The sequence below is a fragment of the Antrostomus carolinensis genome, unplaced genomic scaffold (assembly GCF_000700745.2).
Source record: "Antrostomus carolinensis isolate BGI_N321 unplaced genomic scaffold, ASM70074v2 scaffold32066, whole genome shotgun sequence".
NCBI classification, from domain to species: domain Eukaryota; kingdom Metazoa; phylum Chordata; class Aves; order Caprimulgiformes; family Caprimulgidae; genus Antrostomus; species Antrostomus carolinensis.
In genome coordinates this window covers 27843-49670 of record NW_010323047.1, presented here as the reverse complement: position 1 = coordinate 49670, position 21828 = coordinate 27843, and the positions used below count along the sequence as shown (strand labels likewise).

The 21828-nt window shown below is 55.1% G+C and overlaps 1 protein-coding gene across 1 annotated transcript; it reads right to left on the bottom strand.

The window, feature by feature from the left end:
- Positions 1-4305: 4305 nt before the first annotated feature.
- On the bottom strand, positions 4306-21210 carry TMEM63B (transmembrane protein 63B). The gene is made up of 23 exons (XM_010170486.2): positions 21019-21210; positions 20317-20396; positions 18121-18159; positions 14817-14907; positions 13980-14017; positions 13076-13218; positions 12775-12826; positions 12380-12488; positions 11780-11850; positions 10862-10942; positions 10611-10734; positions 10388-10521; positions 10101-10238; positions 9660-9813; positions 9325-9431; positions 8436-8522; positions 6998-7063; positions 6694-6856; positions 6421-6526; positions 6096-6263; positions 5840-5955; positions 5527-5607; positions 4306-4470 (listed from the first exon to the last, which is right to left on the bottom strand). The coding sequence occupies exons 1-23, from the start codon at positions 21193-21195 to the stop codon at positions 4306-4308; spliced, it is 2490 nt and encodes an 829-aa protein (XP_010168788.1). The 5' UTR covers positions 21196-21210.
- Positions 21211-21828: the final 618 nt, after the last annotated feature.

The following is a 21828-nucleotide window of genomic DNA, read 5'->3' as shown; positions in this document are numbered from 1 at the left end:
ACTGCACCATGCAGCCCCTTGTGGCGCAACATGGCTTTGTCTGGCAGGGCACGGCCCAACATAGCTTGGCCTGGTGTGGCTTAGCCCAGCATGGCCCACATGGCTCAGCACAGCACGGCATGGCTTGGCTTAGCATGGCCTGACCAGCCCACCCCAGCCCCACCTGCTCCGGCCCCAGGAAGCAGCTCTGCACTGCCATCCTTCTGGTGCCAGGGCTGAACATGGTGATCCCAATGGGTGTCACCAACTGTAGGGCTCCTTCTCCTCCCCTCACACCTGCCTGCGGCTGGGGAGGCTGTGCCTGTACCATCTCAATGCAGGAGCTGGCATCCCGCTGCTCCCCCAAGAGAGCAGCTGCTTTCTAACCCACCTCACCTCATCCCAGGAGGGCAAACTCCTTGCTGAACAGGAAGCAGGTTGGATATGGAGTCAGGAGCAGTGTCCCTTGCCTGAGGGAAAGGCAACTAGGACATTGAAAAACAGCTGTATAGCCCTGCCACCATACCCACAAGGGAATACTCCAGCCCTGGCCGGGAGCCACAGGGCTGCCCTGTCCCCATTCCTGCCTAGGAGAGCCCACCACAGTCAGCTTGTTCTGCCCACCCTGGCACGGGAGAGGCTTTGGGGTGCTGCAGCGGTCACTCTATCTTACCCTCAGCTAAAGGCAGCTGCATTGCTGCCCCTGGACTGGAAGAGTAAGGGAGTCCCCACTGGGGTCACCAGCCAGCTCTGCACTGAGCTGCAGGCAACAGCAGGCTCTTGGACGAGGAGCAAACAGACCTGCAATGCAAGGGCTTGTTCCTACTTTGGACTTGTACTTGAACGGGTGTCAGGTTCTTCTCAGGCCTTGACCACCACTGAGCACCCTGCCCACTCAGATCCACCCAGGACAGTGCCCACGGCTGTGACCCTGTTCTCCTCCTGTTCATCTCTTGCCTCATTACCCTTTGGTGGCCTTTAAAGCTGCTTTCACAGCTGACTCTCACAGGGTATGAGACAGCTCCTCTCTAATCCTGTCACACAGGCTGTCCTGTGTCCTGCCCCTTGTGCTTGGGAGCAGTTTCCGTCAAACACCTGCACAACTACCTGCACCATTTCCTTGCTCCCTTCCCTCAAGCTTCTCTTTGCAGCGATGCCTGCAGGGACTTGGCAGCAGACACCGTTCTTCTCTTGGTCTTCAGTTCTTTGTCTGTGCCCAGGCATTGCCTCTTCCCAGTCCTTTGGCCACGGCTGCCAGGGGAAGGAGAGCTTTTTGTTCCCTGCTCACGCTGTGCTGCTGGCACACGACACCACAGAGCCAGAGCACAGCGAGGTGGGAATGGAGGGGGGTGGCTGAGGTTACCGGTCTGGCCTGCCCCACACCTCACCTCTGGGTTGCACCATCCTCCGAGCAACGGTTGCTGTACACAAAGCAACAGTGGCTCGGCTGAGGGCCAGGGCAGGAGCTGCCTGGGAAACACCCCTGCTCCAGCCTGCAGCCAAGAGCAGCGTGGGGCAGTCCTGCTTGCTGCTTCCTCCTGTGCATCACATGGAGAGAGAGCACCCCTGGCCAAGCTACATGCCAGAGGTCTGGCACCCCTTGTCCCTTCCCAAAGCCTTTAGCTGTCCACCCAAACCAGGAAACATTCCTGGATGGAGATGGCAGGAGCAGCCACATAGATTGTGATTGGGATGATAGGGTTGGGCTGACATCTCCCAGCAAGGCTACCAGCAAAGCTCCCCCCAGCCCCCCATTCCCAAAGCACCCCAGCCACAGCACACACAGCTCCCTGCCTACCTGGTTTTAGCAGTGAAGGCAGGGGGGAAGCCTGCGTGGGCTGGGAAAGCCTGTGAGCCACAGCTGGGCTCCCGCACAGGGGGAGCACGCAACCCCCCACTCCTCCCTTTGTACCGCGCATGCTCCTGCATCCCTGCTGCAGCTGGGGTCCTCTCCGCCCAGGTCCCAGCCCCCAGCCCGCTCCACAAAGAAAAGACTGCAAGAACAATAGCTCCTTTTTTTCCTTTTTTCTTTTGTACACAAATATATACAGGGTATTATACACATCTCTACACAGACAGTGCCACTCAGAACACACAGCTCCCCGTGGGCAGAGCCCCAACGGCCACAGAGGCAGCCCCGGACCATGGCCGTACCTACCAAGACTGGAGCATCCCATCCAGCTCGCCTGCTGGACTGGGGGCAAGCGGGGTAGGTGGGTGCAAGAGTAGGGGAGCAGGATCAACATCCTCCCCACCCCAACCTGGGAGCTCTCAGCTCACATGCTCATTTCATTTCTAGCCCATCCCTGGAGGAGATGGGTGACACTCACTGTGCCCATCCACACCCACATGTGCTCCAGCCCCAGTTGAACCCTGGGAGCCAGGAAGGCCTGCCCTCCCCATGCATCAAAGACCCACATCTCTTCCCCTCTGTCCCCCCTTTCCTCCATGCCTAGGATTCCTAGAGAGGTGTACAGGAAAGTCAGCTACATCCTCCCCAGAGCAGCCCCCCACCTGCTCTGTGTCTCTGGCTCCCTCCCTCTCAAGGGAGGCCAGAGAGAGAAAAGTCATGGGATGTGACCCCTTTTTTTTTCCCGAGAGCGGAGCTGGGCAGGGCTGACACTTCACTTGTTCAGGTTTATTAAAGTGCTTGGAGCTCCAAGGCCAACATGGGTGGTTGAAAAGGTAAAAGACTGTCCCCTTCCACCTGTCCCCATCAGACCCTGGAGGGCACAGCCCCCGTGAGCCAGAGCAGCACCTACAGATGAGAGGCAAAGGGAGGGTGGTAGTGTCTGCAATGAGCACCAAACAGGATAGTGGGCAGGGGGTTGAGGGAAATAAATATAGCTCAATAGCAGGGAAATTTATTATTTTCCATTATACTTTACACAAGGGGAGGGAGAAAGCAATTGAGGGCAACTGATCCTGACCAGAAACCTCCTCACAACAGGGTCAGACCTCCCTGCAGATAACAGGGGCTCCAGTCCACCTCTCCCATCCATCCTGTACCCTCCCTGCCTCTGGAATACAGCTGTCACCAGGGAGGGGGCAAGGGTAGAGGTAGGGGAGGAACAGCCCCCCTGTCTCAGGCTGGGTGATAATGGGGGAGCCCACACCCAGTCAGAGGAGGTAAAGAAAGCCAGCACACCCCCAAGAGGCTTTTGTGCTCACCAAGATGGTGGGCTTGGTTGGAGAGGGCTCCCAGGGGCTGCTCTCTCAGGACTCCCTCCCTCTCTCTCTGACCCCCCTGAGCTGGGGGAAGACCCTGCAGCAGCTCAGGGAAGGCAGCCCATGGGGCTCCATCGCAACCAGGCAGCACCAACCCCGGAGGGTGCTGAGGGCCTGTAATCCAGGACCCTTTCTCCCCTCTCCCTAGCACCCAGGAGACCCCCAAGCACAGCCCTGCTGCCCCTGAGCCTGACCCTGCTGTGCAGACACAAGGCAGCAAAGGGGGCCGTGGTACCACACAGGGATGAGGTTGATTTTTGTTTGAAAGGGGAGTAAAATGTGCAAAAATCCGCCACTTAAAATGATGCTGCAATCCCCTGCCTGTGCCCCTGGGGGAGGAGAGGACAGGACCTGGGGGAGAGGCTGCCTGCGCCTCCTTCTGCCCACGAGAAGTGCCCTCAGCACCCCTCACCCTGCGAGGGGCTGCCCAGCTCACACCAACCCCTTATGCCCCTTCCCCAGGGTGATGCCATCCCTGAGGCTGTCACCTTCCCTGGGGCAGGGGGAAGTCTTTGTCACCACTCCACACACCTGGTCCAGCTCCTGGCAGGTCACACCAAGTGGGTGCTGCAAGGGGTGGAGAAAGGGCACGGGGAGAAGGTGCAACAAAAGCCATCCTCCTCGCTAGGTGGGGCTTCCAATACACTGACTGAAGTATTTTATCACCTTCCTGTAAATCTAATAAATAGTGTTTCTCACCAGGAGGACAGGGGACAGAGGGCCCTGCTGAGAGGACCCCAAAGATTCCCCTTGTACCCCTTTCCACAAAGCACCCAGACTTCCTCTTCCCTGCAGCTCCAGAGCAGCACCACGGGGGTCACAGTTCCCCTCCTCCCCAGCCCCTGAGGCTTTGGGGACTGCATTAAAGAAGGTAGCTAGTAAAGAGCATGCCCGCCGAGTTGCTGGGCTGGTGCAGGGGTGGAGGGGCAGGGAAAGGGAGAGCTCAGGGCAGGGCCCCTGCCCTCACTGAAGGCAGCGGCCCCGGAGGGCGGGCAGGCGAGGGCAGCGGCCAGCACCCTGGGGTGCCTCTCCCTAGGTCTCCGTGCACACAGCCTGCCCCGCTCCTGGGCCTCCTTCCCCTCCCGCCTTCCGAGGTCCCTACTGGTGGATCTCATTCTCTATGAGGCTGTCCTCACACGACTGGAAATCCGTGTCGTTCATGCCGTCTGCGTTGATGAGCTCCTCATCCTGCGACCCCTGCTCCTCCGACTCGGTGGCTTCACCCTCTGGTGAGGAGTCCTGCAGCACTTGGGCGATGTACTTCTGCCGGGGCCAAGCATGGGGCAGGGAGAGAGCAGAAACACACGTGAGCCCAGGGGGCTTCTCATGGCAGCAGAGCACAAAATGCAAAAGCACCATGCAAGAGTTTGAGCGTAGGGATATGTGGGGAGGGCAAGGAAGGGTCCAGACTCCATGGGAGGTACTAGAAGAGGGGGCAAGAGTGGGGCTGGCTTGGCCCTGTAACAGTGGAAGTGCCTAATCCCACAGCACATCCAGGGGGCCAGGGCTGCAAGAGCATGGGGCCGCTTCTCAGCTCTTTGGAGCCCACGTGGACGGGAAGACTGTGCTCACTTTTTTGCCAGTGGACGCGTCTGCCTGGGACTGTGTCTGCATCCTATGGGGAACTTCCTTTTGGAGAGATGCCGCTGCCCTTAGTTACATGGAGACTGGGAAGGAGCCTGGATTACACGTGCACACCCCAGCTCTGCTCTCCTGAGGAAGCAGGAGGCTCTGCTTTACCTGATCTCTGTGTGTACCCCCTGAGCAGCTCTGCACAGATCCCAACTAGAAAAATCTCATGGTGGAAGGAAGCAGCTGGAATGAGCCAGTGAGCCAAGGAGAAGTACAGAAAACTGACTCTGGGATCTCAGAGAGTTGGGCAGGGGAGCCAAGAGTCCCCAAAGCACTTTCATGGCCTTCAAGGCAATGCCCATGGAGACTCCTTTGTGTTGGCACTAGGACCAGCCTGGTTGGTGACAGCCTTTACTGAGGGGCAAGCGTGCAAAGATGCAGAATTAAGAAGGGAGACTGACCTGGCTGGATTCACTGTCCCAGCCAAGAGAGAGGCAGAAAGTAAATGCACAGCATCTGAGAGCAGCAGGAAGTTGTGCATGCGTGTGTATGTGTGAGGGTCACACTTCATCACCTGGCTCAGGTGAGGGGCAGAGTGCCCAACACGAGCCTCCCACCCTCACTAGGAGACTCAGGGTGCTGCCCGAGAGAGGTGAGGAGCAAGGTACTCGGACAAGGAGTTACCTCCCCCTTCTCAAACCACAGTAAGGAGCACACCAGGGCGCAGAGGTGGGGACAAGGACTCACAGCTGATTTGGGAGTTGGCAGACTGGTGGCAGGTCTCCCATTCTGCCTGTTGTCTGTGGTGTCCACCTCCGTGTGGTCAATCTGGAGAGGAAAGGAGAAACTGAGAAACTGCTGGAGCAACACTTTTGCTGTCCCACCACAGGAGCAGCATACAAGCAGCAAGGACAGCCTTGGGACTGTCCTCTCCGTAAAGCCAGGGTTGAGAGGCTCTGCTGGGGAGCTATCTGGGGCCGCCCCACAGCCCCCACTGTTTCACTGCTGAGCTATGCTCCCAAGAAGGGTCTCAACATCCCCACCCAGTACTCCACCTCACCTTGTAGTTGTGAGCGCTGAGGTATTTGAAGTGCCCAAAGCAGACATGACACAGGCAGATCACAATGGTGATCACGAGGACTACAAAGGTGAACATAGAAGTGGGGGCCAGGAACCCTGGGGCAAAGGAAAACCAAAGTGGTGGTGTCAGAAGGACCCTGATTGTGCTCTGTGGCTGGGGGTTGCCAGGACCACAGCCTGGCCAGGAAAGCGGCTCTGTAGGAGGCCAGGGGCTGGCAACCCAGCTCAGTGCTCACCTGTGCGCATAGTGGAGAAGAAAAGAAGCCAGAAAAGGCAGAGGATGGGTGCTGCCACCACCTGGTTCACAGCCCCTGAATGGATCTTCTTGTCCAGCTTGGCAGGCAGGTAAGCATAATACAGGTTGTATCGGTCCACCAGGTGCTTCAGCAGCATGTACATAAGCCCTGGGAGAAAGGGAGGGATGCCAGCAGAGTGGAGAATCAGTCTTTTTCCCAGTGCCTCTGACTGATAGGGAATATCTCCTCCCCCCCACCCTTGTCGCCTCCCTGCCTTGAGCCCTCCCCAGCCCCTGACACAGGGAGGCAGAGGGGTATCACTTACCAAAAGGGACGATGATGGGGCAGGTGATGCTGTATGTCATGACCACTGTGAAGACGCACATCATCCAGGCGTAAGCAGCCCCAAACTGGAACTCGTAGGCTTGGTGCTGCAAGAGGGACCAGAAACCCATCAGTACGACCCTGGGAGCTGAGCAGGGGTGTGGAAAACACCCAGCTGCAGACACAGCATCAGGCAAGCCCCGTCGGGGCCCCACCACAGCACTCCCAGCTCCAGGTGGAGGCCACAACCCACCTCCTGAGCCCCACTACGTACTCGTTTGACGTTCCTCCGCTCAGCGGCCGAGCGGGCCAGGCAGAGGCGTATCATGTACATGAGCAAGCCGGGGATGCGCAGCAGGTCCATGGCGTTCCCGATGAAGGCAGAAGCAATGACATAGTTGACAAAGAAGGCCCCGTTGTCCGGCAGGAACACACACCTGGGGAGGTGCAGCAAGAACAGGCTGCAGGACGTGCTCCTCCCTTGCAGGGCAGCAGCCAGGAGCCCCCAGTACCCCTGGATGCCAACAAGAGCTTCCCCCCCCATTGCAAAGAAGGGCCCTTTGCCCAGCTCCACTTACTCAAATCGCACGGCAGCTTCGGCGAGGAATTTTTTGTCAAACAACCAGCGGAAAAACACATCCAAGCTGTGGGGGAGGGGGGCAAGAAGAAAAGGGGAACAGTCAGAAGCAGTGACAAGACAGATGTGCACATGCAAATATGTGGAAGCTGCTCTAGAAGGACCCAAAGCTCTGACCATAGACTGTTTTGTTCCCTTTTGGGATGTGTCACTAGCAATTAAAGGGATGTAAAGCTTCCCACTCATGTGTGGTGTTCTCCCTTTGCCCTGATCTTATCACCAAAGTTTTCCCCTTTTCCCCTCTCCTCTGTTTGGGCACAACATCCACACAAGGAACAGGTACTGGTTAGGTACAAGGTACTCACCAACACAGAGGCTGGGGGAAAAAAAAAAAAAATCCCTTAGGAGCAACAAATCCCATTTTCCTCAATTCTGATTTTTTTTTTAAATTTATTTTTTATTTTTATACAAAAGCATCCAATCCTCTGGCACCTCAGGTGCAGGTGGAGTACAGAGCTCCAGAGGCAACAGCAGAGGGTCTGAGTCCTCAGAAGGAAGCATGGTCTGTTTAACAGTGTCTGGCCAAAATGCAAAGCTGCTGAGAGCATTCACCTGCCTAGGTCATGGGTTATATGCAACAAGGTGTTTTTAATCTGGCTGGGAAACATTCCTGTAGTCACTCATCCTTTTGCCTCTAACACAGGGCTTGTCTATATTCAGGACCTGCCTCACTTTGCCACTGGGGGGCTGTATCCCTAATCCTGAATTTAGAGGGGTGTAGATCCCCCACCCTACAATGTGTAAGTAATTTTTCACCACAGTGAGGACCCCCTCCCACCCTCCAGTTTTTCCTTCCTCACACTGTTTCCCTGCTTGCCCACTGTTCAGTGCTGGGAGCCCATGCCAATGGCTGGTAGCCAATGCAGTGCTGTTGGCCACAGGGTACTTCTATAACCCCTGCTGGAAGGTTTGGGACTCACATCTGAACAGAAGAGCATTGCTGTAGCCTACGTGTAATTACCCCACCCAGCCAAGCAGTGCAACCCACTCAGTTCTGGCTCAAATGGGGAATTCACTAGGTTTGTGCAAAATTTGAAGTGCACACTGAGCACAGAGGTGGGAGTGCCTCCTTCACCAGCAGACCTCAAGCAGACTTTTCACGTGTGCCCACCAGCTGTGCCAGTTTTTGCTGCATTATTTGTAGCACCGCGGCACACCAATGCATCTGCAGACCGATTCAACAAGCTCCTAGAGACCCAGCCACGTATGGTCTGGCCTGGCCCCCCAGCCAGAACTAAACATCACCTCCCTAACGGGATGGAGGCCAGGGCACTTGTGCAGTGGGGAAGGGACACAGTGCAGGAGAACAACCAGGGGTGCATCTCAACCCTCCCATGCTCCAGGTCTCTGTATTTGCTTTCCCTTCCCACCACCCCTACCTGCTCAGGCCCAGCGATGGCAGCAGCAAGACCATAAAGATGAGGAAGGTGTAACACTTGTGCATGGTTGTCCTGTTCTCTCCAGACCTGAGGGCAGAGAGGATGCTGGTAACCTTTCACTGTTGCCCTGCCAGCCCCAGGAGTGGTGCCCCCATTGCTTTCCCATCAGAAAGTGCTTCCCTTGCCAGTGTCTAATTCTGAATACCAGCCTGTCCACTACTGGTACACGAATATGCCCCCTTTCCCTCCAGGATGTCTGAGGTCTGTTCTCAAGTCATAGTTCATTCCCCCTTGCCTCACAGGCCCTCCCAGCCCTTGTATCTTTAGAGGACTCTGTGCAATCATCTCTTTTGACCTGCAATCCTCAGAGCTGGCAACATCCTCCCCACCAGTCTTTGCAATGTAGAGCAGAAAACAAAGCTCACATCACGCATCCTGTGGGGAATGAGCCTCACAAGCAGCAGATTTCTAGTGTTCTGCACTTCAGATATCTTCCCCGTGTCCAGAAGCCACAGCAGCTACAGCCATTTTCCCTTAGAAAAGCTATGACTTACACATGGGTACAGGCACACCACCCCTGCCTGCTAACCTGAGCCAAGACTTCCCTTACTACTAGCATTTCTCACAGTGGTCAGCCCCAACTCCTCCCAGCTCTCTTCTTGTAGACACACATCAAGCTCTGCTCATACAACCATGCCACACAACAGGTAAGAACAGTTGTCCACGGCAGATCTCAGGTGTCCAAGAGGTGGAATGTAGCACCACACTCGGAGTAGGAGATGGAAGTTCAAGCAGAAGGATCCAGCCAGCAGCTTTACATCAGCGAGGAGCATCTAAGCGGTCAGGCAGGATGCTGGTATGACTAAGAACAGGCGCTGGCTGTCCTTACCTGGTCCAGTGTGCTTCGAAGAAGGCAGAGTAATACACAATGGTGGGCAGCAGAGCAGAGAAGCACCACAGCAACAGGGTGGGGAAGAACTGGGTGATGATGGGGTTCTGCAGTGAGGCAGAGAAGAGACCACGTGTTACATGGTGCAGGTACAGCTGCCTTTGCTGATGCCGAGTCCACAGCACCACAGCTGCCACTGCACCCTGGCCAGGCTCAGCACCTCCCCCGTGCTCAGGCTGGCAGGACCTAGGGAATGCTGACCATCTTTCTCCCTACCCACTCCCTTGAGGTGATTCCCATGCTACCCATCCTGCACCCATCTCTGAAGGCCTTACATTGAGGTATTCCACAGGCTTGGTGACATTGAACTTGTCCATAGTGGTGATGATGATAGCAGGGGTGGTGAGGAAGAAGAGGAGGATGAAGAGGACCACATTAATCACGAGGCAGCGAATCCACCAGATGAATCCTCGGATGGAGAGGTGTTCCCTGGGAGAAGGGAAGGAGGGCATCAGGATAGCTGCATGGGGGAGAAGGGCAGGTCCAGAGCCTCACATTCACACCATGGCCCAGACAGTGTCAACAGCACTTGGGGCACCAGCCCAAGGCTTCCCCTCTCCAAGTCAGATCAGAACTCTAGCTCAGCCAGGCATGAACAGCAAGACTTCAGCAAGAACAATTCATTCAGCTACCAGAGGAGCAGATGGGTAGGGAGACAGGGAGGGTGCACCCCTTTCCCATCAGCAGGGCCCACTGAGCCCCATGCTGCTGCTCACCAGTAGATGTTCTGTGGGTCAGGGGCATAGCTGACGGTCCAGTTGGAGACGTGGAGGGACTCGCTGCAGGAGGAAGCCCTGGGCTCCCCACGGCATGCACAGCCCTGGCACTTACAAGCATTGAAATCTTTGAGGATTCTGGAGAAGAAGAGAAAGAGGGAGATGCTGACACAGAGGGCTGGCAGGGACAAGCTGAGGGGGATGCCTTAGTGCTGGCATTCCTCCGATTTAAGGCAAGAGCTGGGACAGGTCACCTTCCTGGGGAGGACAGGACCCTTTGCACTCACATGGCTGTGATGGTCTCATTGTGGAAGGTGACAAAGGCCATTCCCAGAGGCTTTTCATTCACCTTCTCCTTCTCCCGCTTGTAGTCATCTTTGAGCTTCTCCTCCAGCTTGGTATAGTACTCGATGGCTTCCACCTGGGCAGAGGGCCAGGGGTTAGAGCAGAAACCTGGGGACCCAAGCCCCCACCTGCCCCACCACCCAACACCTCCAGCTCTCCCCCCACCTCCTCACAGCCCCTGATGACACAGCAGCACAGGTGGCCACAGGGCTTGGGGTTGATCATGGATGGTGTGTTGTCCTTGCTCTGCAGGTTGGTGAAGTAGATTCGCCCACGCTCAGCTTTCTTCCTGAAACAGGACAGCGGAAGAGAAGGGAGGAAAGAAGGAGGCTCAGAAAAGCTCTTGTGATACCAAGACTTAAAGGGAAGCCCACAGCCCCTGCCCACCCTCCCCTCTCTCCCAAACCAGGGGTTACCTCTCTGCATCGAGGAACATCAGCCGTGCCACGTCATAGCAGGGACGTGCCTCCAGGACGGTGCAGTTGGCGTAGGCCTCCCTGTGGACAGGAAGCACCAGCTCATCACACCCAGCACCTAAGGCTGCACCCTCAAGCAAACCCCACGCATCCAGGACTTCTCTCTTGCTCTAGGCTGAGCACCATGATGCATAGCAAAAGCTTGCTTGGGGCAGGCAGCAGAGGAGCCTGCAGGCTCTGTTCCTTACAGTGGAAGGAACTGATGGGGCAAATGCTACATCCTCCAGGCTCTGGCATGAGAAGCCTCTTTGGGCTTTCACCTTGTGGCAGCAAGGCACACCTCTGACCCCACACCCCTCCTCTGTCTTCGTGGCCTACAGGGCTAGGGGTTGGGAAGAGGCAGAAGGATTCCCAAAGGGTACAAAACAGTTTTCCTCTCCCTATGGTGTTTCTAAACATGGCCCTGACCATGTGTTCACTGAGGTCCTGATGGAAAATTAATTTAATTTTTTCGTTAAAAATAAAAATATGCTTTTCTACAGGGACTGTGATCAGGGCAGAAGCAGCAGCAGCACATCCCATAGTCACTCCTTGAGCACCTCCTGATGGCATTTCATCTCTGAACCTGAGTACATCTCAGGATATACCTTGTCCACTTCTTACCATGCTGACCCGCTATGGCTCTGCAATAGATAGCTGGGCATATCCCAAGGCACAAAACCAAGGACACTGCGCATTCAGATACAAATTTGTGCAAAGAAATAACAGTGAGATGCCCAAAATAAAAGTCTTCATGGACTTTTGACTAGCTTTCTGCTCTCTAATGTATTATTGCCATTCCAGGTTACACTAGCGCTACCCCAATAAAAACATCCCCGTTACAGAGCAGTCTTTGATTAGGGACACAGTGAGACTCACTCAAAATGCTTCTTGATCTTCTCTGGCTCAGCATATTTTGAGATGCCATTGATGAAGAGAGTTCGCTTAACCTAGAAGGAAAGAAGAAAAACAGGGGAGGGCAGGTAGGTGTGGATGATGTGAAAGACCAGACTGCAGCAAAACCCCCCAAGGCCTGAGTCAGCGATGGGAAAGGTCAGCTCCATCACTTCTAGCACCCAGGGCTCCCCCTCTCCTATGCTTCCACTAGCTGTTGGCACCCTGGTGCACTGCAGACTGACAGGCTAGGGGCTTACACTGCAGCTGCCTGAACAGAAATAGGGGGGTACCCTTAAGAAGTACAGCAGCAGCTGGAGCAAGCCCTGAGGAAGGCATGGGGTCTTCTGCACATGTTCAAGGCCTCTCCTGTACATGTTCAAGACCTCTCCTGTTTCCCCACAGGCAGCCAGGGCTGCTGCTCTGGAGATCTGCCTTTGGCCAGGCAGAATAAGAGAACAGCCAAAAGAAGACAGCCCCAGATTGCTGTGGGAAGTGGGGTGCTCAGCACTCTCTCCAAGGCCACTTGACTTGTCAGAGGGGCATGGGAAAATGTGCCTGGGAGAGCGGCCAGATCCTGCTCACCAAGTCATCCTCTTTGTAGCGCATCTTGGAGGTGTGCCGGCGCATGCTGTACACCGTCAGCAGCAGGTACAGGAAGGCGAAAGACGTGTGCAGCCACAGCAGGTTATTCCTGTTATAAGGGAGACCACAAAGGTCAATGCAAGGTTGCACTACAAGATTTTGTATGGCTAGTCAAGCCCTGAAGGTGCTGGGGCCACAAGTGGTGTAACCAGCATGGCACTCATGCCCTACAACCAAATTTCAGGAGCTCAGCCTGGAAATTGCAGCAAGGACAGTAGCCTTACAGCAAGAGCAGAAATGCAACCTTCAAGAAGGTGAGGCTCTGCAGTAAGTAGACATTTACAAAATACCCCCTGAGGGCTTTGATTATCCATCCCACCCTTGCCTACACCTACCCAGAATTCAGATTAGCGATTGTCGTCCTCCCAAAGCTGTAGGCGTTGTTTTCTAGGGAGAAAGAGGCAGACGTAAGCACGATCAGTTACACTGGATGGCAGAGAGCACCACTGGGGTGGGCTACAGCAGGAACACCGCAAAACCCAAGCTGCCCAGGACCCTCTGGATGCACCACACTCAAAGTGGGACATACAGTTTGTGTTAGTCTTGTCCTCCACTGCTCCTCAGTGGTCTGAGACATGGTGTTGAAAGCAGCTTGCCCCACCCCTGCCTGCCCAGCCAGAGGCTCTCTGCTCTCACCTAGCAGGTCCCCTGAGAAGTTGACAGGTAACACGATGCCCACGGAGAGCACGCCCACGGCCACCAGCAGCCCAATGATGTGCCTCTGGAAGGACAGGTAGTGCACTGCATCACCCCCACACTTGTCCCGGATCTCGTCATCCCTGCCAGGGAGAGAAAGGTTGTCAGGCAACCTTCTACATTCCCTCGAGTGCTGGAGAAAAGCACAGGGTCACGGCTGCCCTCCCAGTTTGAGCCCCTACAGCACCCCTGGTTCTGCCCTACAGAGCTATGGCCAGGCCCTGGGGCAGGGAGCTCAGCACCCAGCCTTAAAACAAGCCTGGGCAGAAACCTGCCTGTGCAGTGCTTACTGCAGCCCTACTCCCCATGCCCCTGCCCCCCAGGACAGGCAGCTGGACACATGCAAACCCTACTTCACAGCCTTCTGGTAGGTCTTGCCTCCCCTGCTCAGACACAGGATGGCTGACACTCTCCCACAGAACTCTGAAGCCAAGAAGAGCTTAGGAGACTACTCCTGAGCATTAACGGGCTGGGGGTGTCTCTTCCAGTCCCCCCTCAGCCATTCCTCAGACAGCAGTGCCCCCAGCAGGGGTCTCAGGGAGAGGAGCATCTCTGCAGAGCAGTGGACAGTGTTTCTGAGGTGGGACTGAGGCAGGAGAGACCTAGGTTAGGTACCCTCTTCTGTCACAGACTCACTGTGCGACCTTAGTTTTGGCTTTAGGGCTCCTCATCTAGTCCCATTTTTGCTTGTCCTCTCCAGAGGACACACTTGTGCTCTTCAGAGAAGGGGCTGCAGCTAGGGCAGAGACTTCACACAGCTGTACTGTGCTGGGTGTCCCAACGCCCTGCACGGCCTCTCCTTCTTCCCCATGTGTGTCCCTTGTGCAGGTCCAGGGGCACTTACTTTATCCTGAAGATGGCTGTCAGCCAGGAGCAGAAACCCTGTGCAGAAAGAAGACAGGAGAGCCTTACATCACTCTGTGTTCCCTTATATCCGTGCCCTCTCCTTCAAAGGCTCAAGGATCCTTGAACCTCCAGAGACTTGGCTCAGGCACAGATCATGAGCACCCAGACATGCAGAGCCACGGATGGGCCAAGGTGAAGGAGATGACAGTGCTACTCCATGGGGCACAACACAGGTTGGATTCTGCCATGTGGCTATCCCCTACCAACAGGTAGCTCAACCTCCCAGGCAACCCATGGGATCCTGGCTAGCATTGAAGGGGCAACACCCAAACAGCCTAGGGACACCCAATTCACCATATGGGAACTTCAGCCATCATCCTGGACAAGAGGAGTGCTGCAGGGATTGGGAAGGCAGGCTGGGCCAAGTCAGTGCTTCCTCAAAGGATGTCTTGGGGAGGAATATTTCCTGGGAGCTTCACCACCCATCCATCATACCCTGTTATCCTACTGAACTGTGCCTCCCCTTTAGAGAGGAAGAGAGCAGTAGTGGTAGACAGCGGTGTGAGGAGGAGCTGGCAGCTATTGTTTGTAATGCTGAGATGACAGGTTGGACAGATGTCCATTAGGCTACAGGGATGTATGGCCTACTAATTTAATCACATGTCTAGAAGCCATGTAGTTATGTTTCTTTGAGCTCTATACCACACTCACACACTACAACGTGTGAGATCTAAGGCCCAAAGATGGGCAAACAGTGTTTCTTCTGAAGAGCCCTTGGTTCAGACAGGCTGTGGGCTCCCAGCCACTCAAAGGCAAGACTCTTGCTGCTACTCACGTTGTCCCTCTGGTCAAAGTCCACGGAGCTGGAGACGGAGGTGAGGCGCTCGTAGCGGTCATGGTTGTCAGAGTGCAGGGCGGAGGCTACGCTAAAATGACAAATGGGAGGCGAGGGAGAAAGTTAGAAGATGCAAGTAGGCAGCCTGGCCAGGAATCAAGAGCACCCGGAAGACAAGAGGTTAATTCAGGTCAGTTTGCCCCAGGTGAGATGGAGAGAGGTGAGATCAGAGAGTAGTAGTAAGCAAAGACCTCAGACAGCACCCTGAGCCTGGCAACCATCACATGCTCGACCATGGATGCTACTCACACAGCACTTTCTGAGAGGCACTCACGTTATGCAGCATCCCCTGTGAGGAGGGGCTGGCAGCCGCTGCCACGGAGAAGAAATGAGGTCTGTCCAGCACAAGGTTTAGACAGAGGAGAGGAGGTGGGAACCAGAGGGTGCCACAGCCCCTCTGGCTCCAGTGTGGCCAGGAGGCAGCAGCCCCAGTGCTCTGGAGAGGCACTGGCAGCAGCTCCTGGAAGTCTGGTGGGCCATATTCCTGCTACAGCAGTCCCTTAGTGCAGGGAAACCCAGGAGAAGCAATGCAGCTGAGCCCCAGCAGCAGTGCTGCATGGAGGCAGGCTCAGCCCAGCCTGCTCCACAGCCTCAGCTGAGCCTCCTGCCTGGAAACCCCTCCAGCAGGAGTGGGGCAGGCAGCTAGACGTGAATGACTGCAGGCTAAAGGACAGGAAAGCAGGAGAGGCGAATATCCCAGACTGCTTAACTCCATGTACAGCCAGGGACCTAGATGAAGAACCTGCAGCAGGAGCACCCGAGGCAGACAACAGCCCCCACTACAAATGGAGGCAGAGGACAGCTGGCAAAGGAGACAAGAAGGTGGTCCAGAGACCTAAATTAAATAGCACTTGTGAGGTTACAACAGCAGGTCAGGACCTTGGAGGTGCAAGAAGAGAAAAGGCTGATCTGAAGGCTAGAAGCAAAGGAAAAAAAAAAAGAAAGCTAGATAATGAAAACATGGTCTCCCTATAACCAGGACAGGTTCAAGGAGGATCAGATGGACAAGAACCTGGAGAAGTAGTTGAGAGACAAGTGCTAGAGACAAGGTAGATGACACTATGGGAAGGATAACAAGCAAAGACCCTCATGACCCTGCGAAAAGCGAGGATGGGACACATGGCCTTCCTCAGAGAGGAGCAGCACCTGCTGAGTCCCTAGCTGGAAGCAATGAGGAGAGGGAGGAAAGGAGATTAGCTGAAGGTCATGGAACTACAGGAGCACAGATTAGACAGTGGCGTGCAGCCTAACACCCTGCTCTGCTGGAGGGACAGAGCAAGCTTCGACCAAGCTCTTGGACCTTCAGCCCTTCAAAATCCCAGAGGCTTTGCCACTGGGCACAGGGAGCGAGGGTGAATTTCTGCTGTCTGCAGTCCTGAGGAGAACCCAGCACGATTATATGGTTGTGGTTTTGGCTCCTCAGTACTGCAAAAGCAGAGGGCAGAGCAGAGCAGCACTGAAGGGGACAACTGAGTGCCAGGGTATGAGATGACCAGGCTAATACAGCTCCATTCATTGGGATGCAGAGATAATAATCAGGATGACTGGCAGAGCTGAGAAGACAGAGGGGGCCAAACCTTGCCAAAGATGGGGAGCTGAAGTGGGAGCTCCAATGGTACCTGCACCTAGCTGGAAGCTTTTTAAAGCCAAGCACTAACAAAGCAAGTGGGTGGAGGAAAGGTTGCCCTAAACAGCAAGAGGATTAAGGACAAGACCCAAGAGGCCTTCTCCATGCCCACAGCCCCATGTTTGGTGCTGGCCCTGCCAGGGAGGGAGAAGGATGGGGTCCAAGGCATGGCTAGCCTCAGGCCAAGGGGATGGCAGGCTCTGGGAGGGGAGGTCAGGCATGCTGTGGAAGGGCCTTGCTGCAGTGCAAAGCAGGAGGTGGCTGTGTGGGTGGCAAGCCCTGCAGGGTTCTGATCACCACCCTTACACACAGAGGTGTGGGTAGGTTGCTGTGACCTGCTGGTGCAGATTGAGTCACCAATTAAGAGTGCTGATGGCTACTGCAAGCGCTGGCAAGGGGCAGGACAAGGGCACTTTCTGGTTGTCAGGCAAAGGGACACGTCAGAGGAGGACATCCTCCCACACCAAGAGTGACGCATACATGTGGCATACATGTGTCCCCAACCTACCACTGTGCCTCAGCACAGAGAACAGTTGAGATGGGAAGGGGCCACCAGCCTTGGAGGAACACAGCCAGGATAAGGTTTCCTCACTGAGCTCCACAGGCTTTTGGAAGTCTCTCACTACCAACACTGTCCCAAGCAGGGGGTTTGGGGGAGGCGGGAGTGGTGTCAGCAGAGAGCTTCAGCAAGCCCAGACGAAGAAAGGGAGCAGGAAGAAGCAGGCCCCTGGAGAGAGACAAGCACTCGTGAGCATAACTAAGGTGGCCCCCTGAAAATGACATGACAGCTCTGCTACCTCTGCCTTACTCCCCCCGGAAGGTGTGAGCAGTGAAAAGTTGCCAGACGCACTTGAAGCAGGGCCAACCACCAGTGAAACACTCAAGCATGAGCAAGTGGTACTCTCAGTGCCATGTACCACAGCTACCACCATTTCTGTTTTCACAACTCCAATTGCTCTGCTCCTTTTGGGGGAAAGGAGCAACCACAAAAATAGGAGCAATCCCTGTACCCTCTCATGTTAGTAACAGGCTCCAGCCTCAGACATGTGTTAGCCTGGCTGGAGCAACCATCACAGGCTCTGCACTGCTGGTTGATTGTCTCCTCGGCAGTGAACACCACCCAGCCAGTCAGTAAGGCACAGGGGATGCTCTTAGGCGTAAAAGCAGCGAGAAAGGGGAAAGAGCAGGGGAGGGAGCAGCACGAGAAGGATCACATAAAGGAGGTTCCCCTAAACTTGGGTGACTCAGTGTGCTGTGGGCTTAGGCAACCAGGTTTTTTTTCTCCATCATAAGGCAGGATAGCTGGATACGAGCAGGTAGAGCAGGGTATGTGACATGGCACCCTCTGCCTTGGCTGATACTGGGAGCTCCTCAGCACTGCTGCCCTCGGGGAGCATTTAAGGGCTACTAGGGGAAATCAGCATCCAGCTGTGGTAGTGGCTGACACAAAAGGGAGGGAAAGAAAAGAGCACAAATCTACCAAGAGGCACAAATCCAAACCCAAACTCCCAGCCATTTAGATTAGTTCAGAAGCAAGACAGAAAACTGTAAGAGAAAAGGAGAAAGAGAGAGAACACGAGCAAGAGAAAAGAAACAAGACCCTGAAAAACGACATACTATTCCCGTTCCTCTCGCTCCGTCTGCCAGCGCCGGCGCCTGGGGGCACAGAAACAGAAAAGGAGAGATTACAACCACAGGAGCAGGCGCTGGGTCTCCTCTGTCATGGGGAGCTATGCACCTCGCAGGCCTCCACACCATCCTGAAGAAGAGAAACCTGCTAATGGTCAGGCTGGAGAAGACCTTCCTTCCAGAGCCCAGTGCTGCTCCAAGCCACAACATCCCAGAGCTTTTGTTGTCAGCTAAAGGGAAGCTGGCTTTACAGGGAAGGTAACTTGGCTCCATACCACGGGTGTCCCAAGGAGCTCCTGAAGGATGGGGCCAGGCAGGACAGCCTGTGGAGGCTGTCCAGCTACCATCTGAGCTCCCCCCTCCATGCCTCTCCTCCCCACCTAGGCATCTAACACACTTGCATTCTGCCCTCCCAAAACACTCATCCCAACCTGCAGATGAGCCAAGCAGCACGGACTCCTCCTGGGATCCCAGTCCTGGTGATCCACATCCTTACCACAGCCATGCTGTCCCCCTCCCCACACTTTACCAGCTCTCCCTCACCAAATGGCTGGCACTCCTCTGCCTTTCTGCCTACAGCCACTGCTCCCGCTCCCTTGCGCCCAAGGTGCTCAAATATCACCTCCAAGCAGGGCCAGCCCTCTCTCCCCACTGAAGGACAGAGCTGTGCAGCCCCTGTGGCTCCCAGCCAGTGCCTGGGTCCAGATAGCTTAACCCTGAGGAGCTGCTACCCTCTCCCCAGTGAGGTCTTATCTGGCTGTTCCCTTCTCCTCACTTTCCCCCAAGGCCCCTGTGTTGCTGTTTTCCCCAGCCAGGCCAAGAAAAGAGGGGCAAATGAGCCACAGGGACACAGCTGCTTATCAAACACTATCCAGGACCACTTATCTAAACCAGGAGAGTTCCTGGTTCAGTGTTGGAAAAAAAAACAACTCTTACTCGTTCCACTGTTGTGCAGGGAGTGCTCAAGAGCAGCTTGAGAGCGCTAAAGGAACCAAAGAGGCTGGAGCTCAGCCCCATCCAAGCCTTTGGGCACAATGAGCTCATGGAGCTGCTTAAGGGGAAGAAGCACCTACCACCTATGGTTTTCAGAAGCCATACTTTGCCTCCAGCATGTGACAAAGCACCATGAGCACAGCAAACCAGCCCTGGAGAGAGGCAGACTACCTGCACAACCCCTCTAGCTTAATCAAGGAGAGTTCCTTGTTCTGCACTGGAAGCAAATAATCACTGTCCTTCCTGCTGCTGACAGCAAAAATGAGAATAGCACCTCACTCTGCTGCAGAGCTGCCATCCCCAATGGGCCCTGACTTTTGCCAACAGATGCTGTAGCCCACAAATGGATTGGGCAGGAAGGATCCATACCCGTATTGACTTGTCAGCATTTGGGATGCAAGCTAAACTCACAGTGGAACACCAATGGACACTTGGCACTTCTCCACCTCTTGCCCGCTTCAGCACAGGGCAGGGGAGGGAGTGAACCAGCAATTGGTTTGGTTTTCCTCCACGCCCCTTGCCAAGCCAGAAGCAGAGGTGGCCTGTGCTTTTCCCCTTGGGGAGAATGAACTAGCAGGGGTGAACTCTGCATTTACCCTGGGCATTTGTGCTCTCCTAACTGTCAGTGAAGCAGGCCCCTGCTTCACCCTTCCTGCAGTCACTTACACTGCACGCTCGCACTGCTAGCCCGGTGTCCCAGCCACCCCTGCCTGCTGCCTTCCCTGGCAGAGCTCAGTGAACGAGCAGCACTACACCTGGAAATGCAGCCTACCGCTTTCAAGTGCTCTCAAGGAGAACTCCATCCAGCAGAGACACAAAGACACCTTCAGAGGCTTAACAAAGCCTTCAGTGTGGCAGCCCTCACCCTTCCTGTGACCTCTTTTCCTCTCTCCTCCCTCCCTTCCATCTGCTGTTCCTCTGTAAGGGCCCCTGCACACCTTTGTCACTGTAGGGACCATAAGTGATATGGAGCCAGCAGGGACCACTCTCTGTGTTGGAAGGAGGATGCTGTAAGAAAAAAGCTGGTAAGTGAGGATTTTTCCTGTTCCTGGAGCTCAGGGAATACAACTGGCATGCCTGCCTCTCCTCTCCAGCTGCCTCTGGCACAAGCAAGAGGATTTATCTCTTCTGGCTCACAGCAAAGAAGGGTACCACCCATGCCTTGTTTCCCTGCTCCTCTCCCACGCTTACCTGTCAGCATCAGTCACCAGGGCCAGGCGTCCATAGTCCCAGGCGACTTTACGCAAAATTGAAAAGACAAACAGCAGTGCCTGGAAGAGAGAAAAGAGAGAGCTGCGAGATAAGGCATGGTCCAGCTCTGTCCTCGTCCTCTGCATGCAGAGCTACAGCAACAGGGTGGTAGGAGGGGACAGGACTGCTCAGCTAACAGCACACTGAGGCCATGGGACAGCAGAAGTTCCCTAGAGCTGTTACAATCGGACTATCTGAACTGAATGGCTGTGGGATGCAGAGATCCAGGATGCAACACACAGTAGCTAAGTTAGCCACAGGATCAAAGGCCCCCAGGTCCCAAGGAGGCAAGGTTATGGCTACATCATCTGTGGCCCTGCGGTTCCTAAGGATGAACAAGGAAAGCCTTTGGGTGGGTAAAGCTGCAGGGATGTGGCACCATAAGCAGGAGTTCTGGGATGCAGGACTGACCTAACCCGACCCATGTCCTTAGGAAAATTTGCAACATCCTTCCATGGGCTCAGTGTGTTGGTATTGGAGTTAAGTCAATACTGGCTAAGGGACACGATCAGGGCCATAAAGTCAGCCAGCAGCAAAGTCAGGGATGGCATTTGGGGCCCTGAACTCTAACCACCTGACCACAGTTGTCCCTTCACAGCTAATTAGGGGAGAAGGTGTTGAAGCAATGGTGGGTAGACTTACAAGAAAGCACATGAAGTCGAGGGCTAGGACAGTGGGCACCCCACCAAAGGGCAGCCCCTGCAGCACAGTGCTGCGGATGCGGGCACTGTAGCAGTAGTCCTTGGTGCTGTTGTTGCATGTGGAGGCTTTGCAGGTGGCCCCTGCAGAGCCCAGGGTGGCAATCACGTAGGGAAGCATCTCTACAGCTTCATCGTCTTCCCTGGGAAAAGGAGAGAAAGGCTGGGTTAGATGTACACCAGCTGGGTGACAGCACAGCCCTGCTGGAGTGAGGGGCCAACCTTGCCTGCTATCTCAGGCTCCTCTGCACCACACGATTTCCCTGGGAACCACTGTCCAGGGACTGCTGAGTTTGGAGGGTGCTGGAAGAGCCCAAGTGCTTCAGCAGCTGTGGTCCCACCACACACAGTCTCAGAGCTCCCTTCCTTGTTCCCCAACTCTCATGCCATTTAGGTGCACCTCCTTCTCCCTGACTACTCCTCTTCCGGAGGAGACGGTGTCTCAGCTCCTTCCCCACAGCAGGGAGAATGTTTAGGTACAGGAAAGAACAAAAGGGTGGGGTGGTGGGGACATGAAGTCACATCTGAATGACGGAAACAAACTGCTGCAGGACAGTTGCTGCATCATGATCCCACAATTTCCTTCGCCTGGCTGTGTGCCATTAGCTTTATTGGGCTGAATCACCACCCTCCACTTACCATGGGCCTCAGCCCCCAGGGCACCCATCAGGGGCTGGTTACACCCCCTGCTTATTTTCTTTCCGCTCTGACTTGGATGCATTTAGATGCAACCACACAGAGGGAAGAGAGGAGG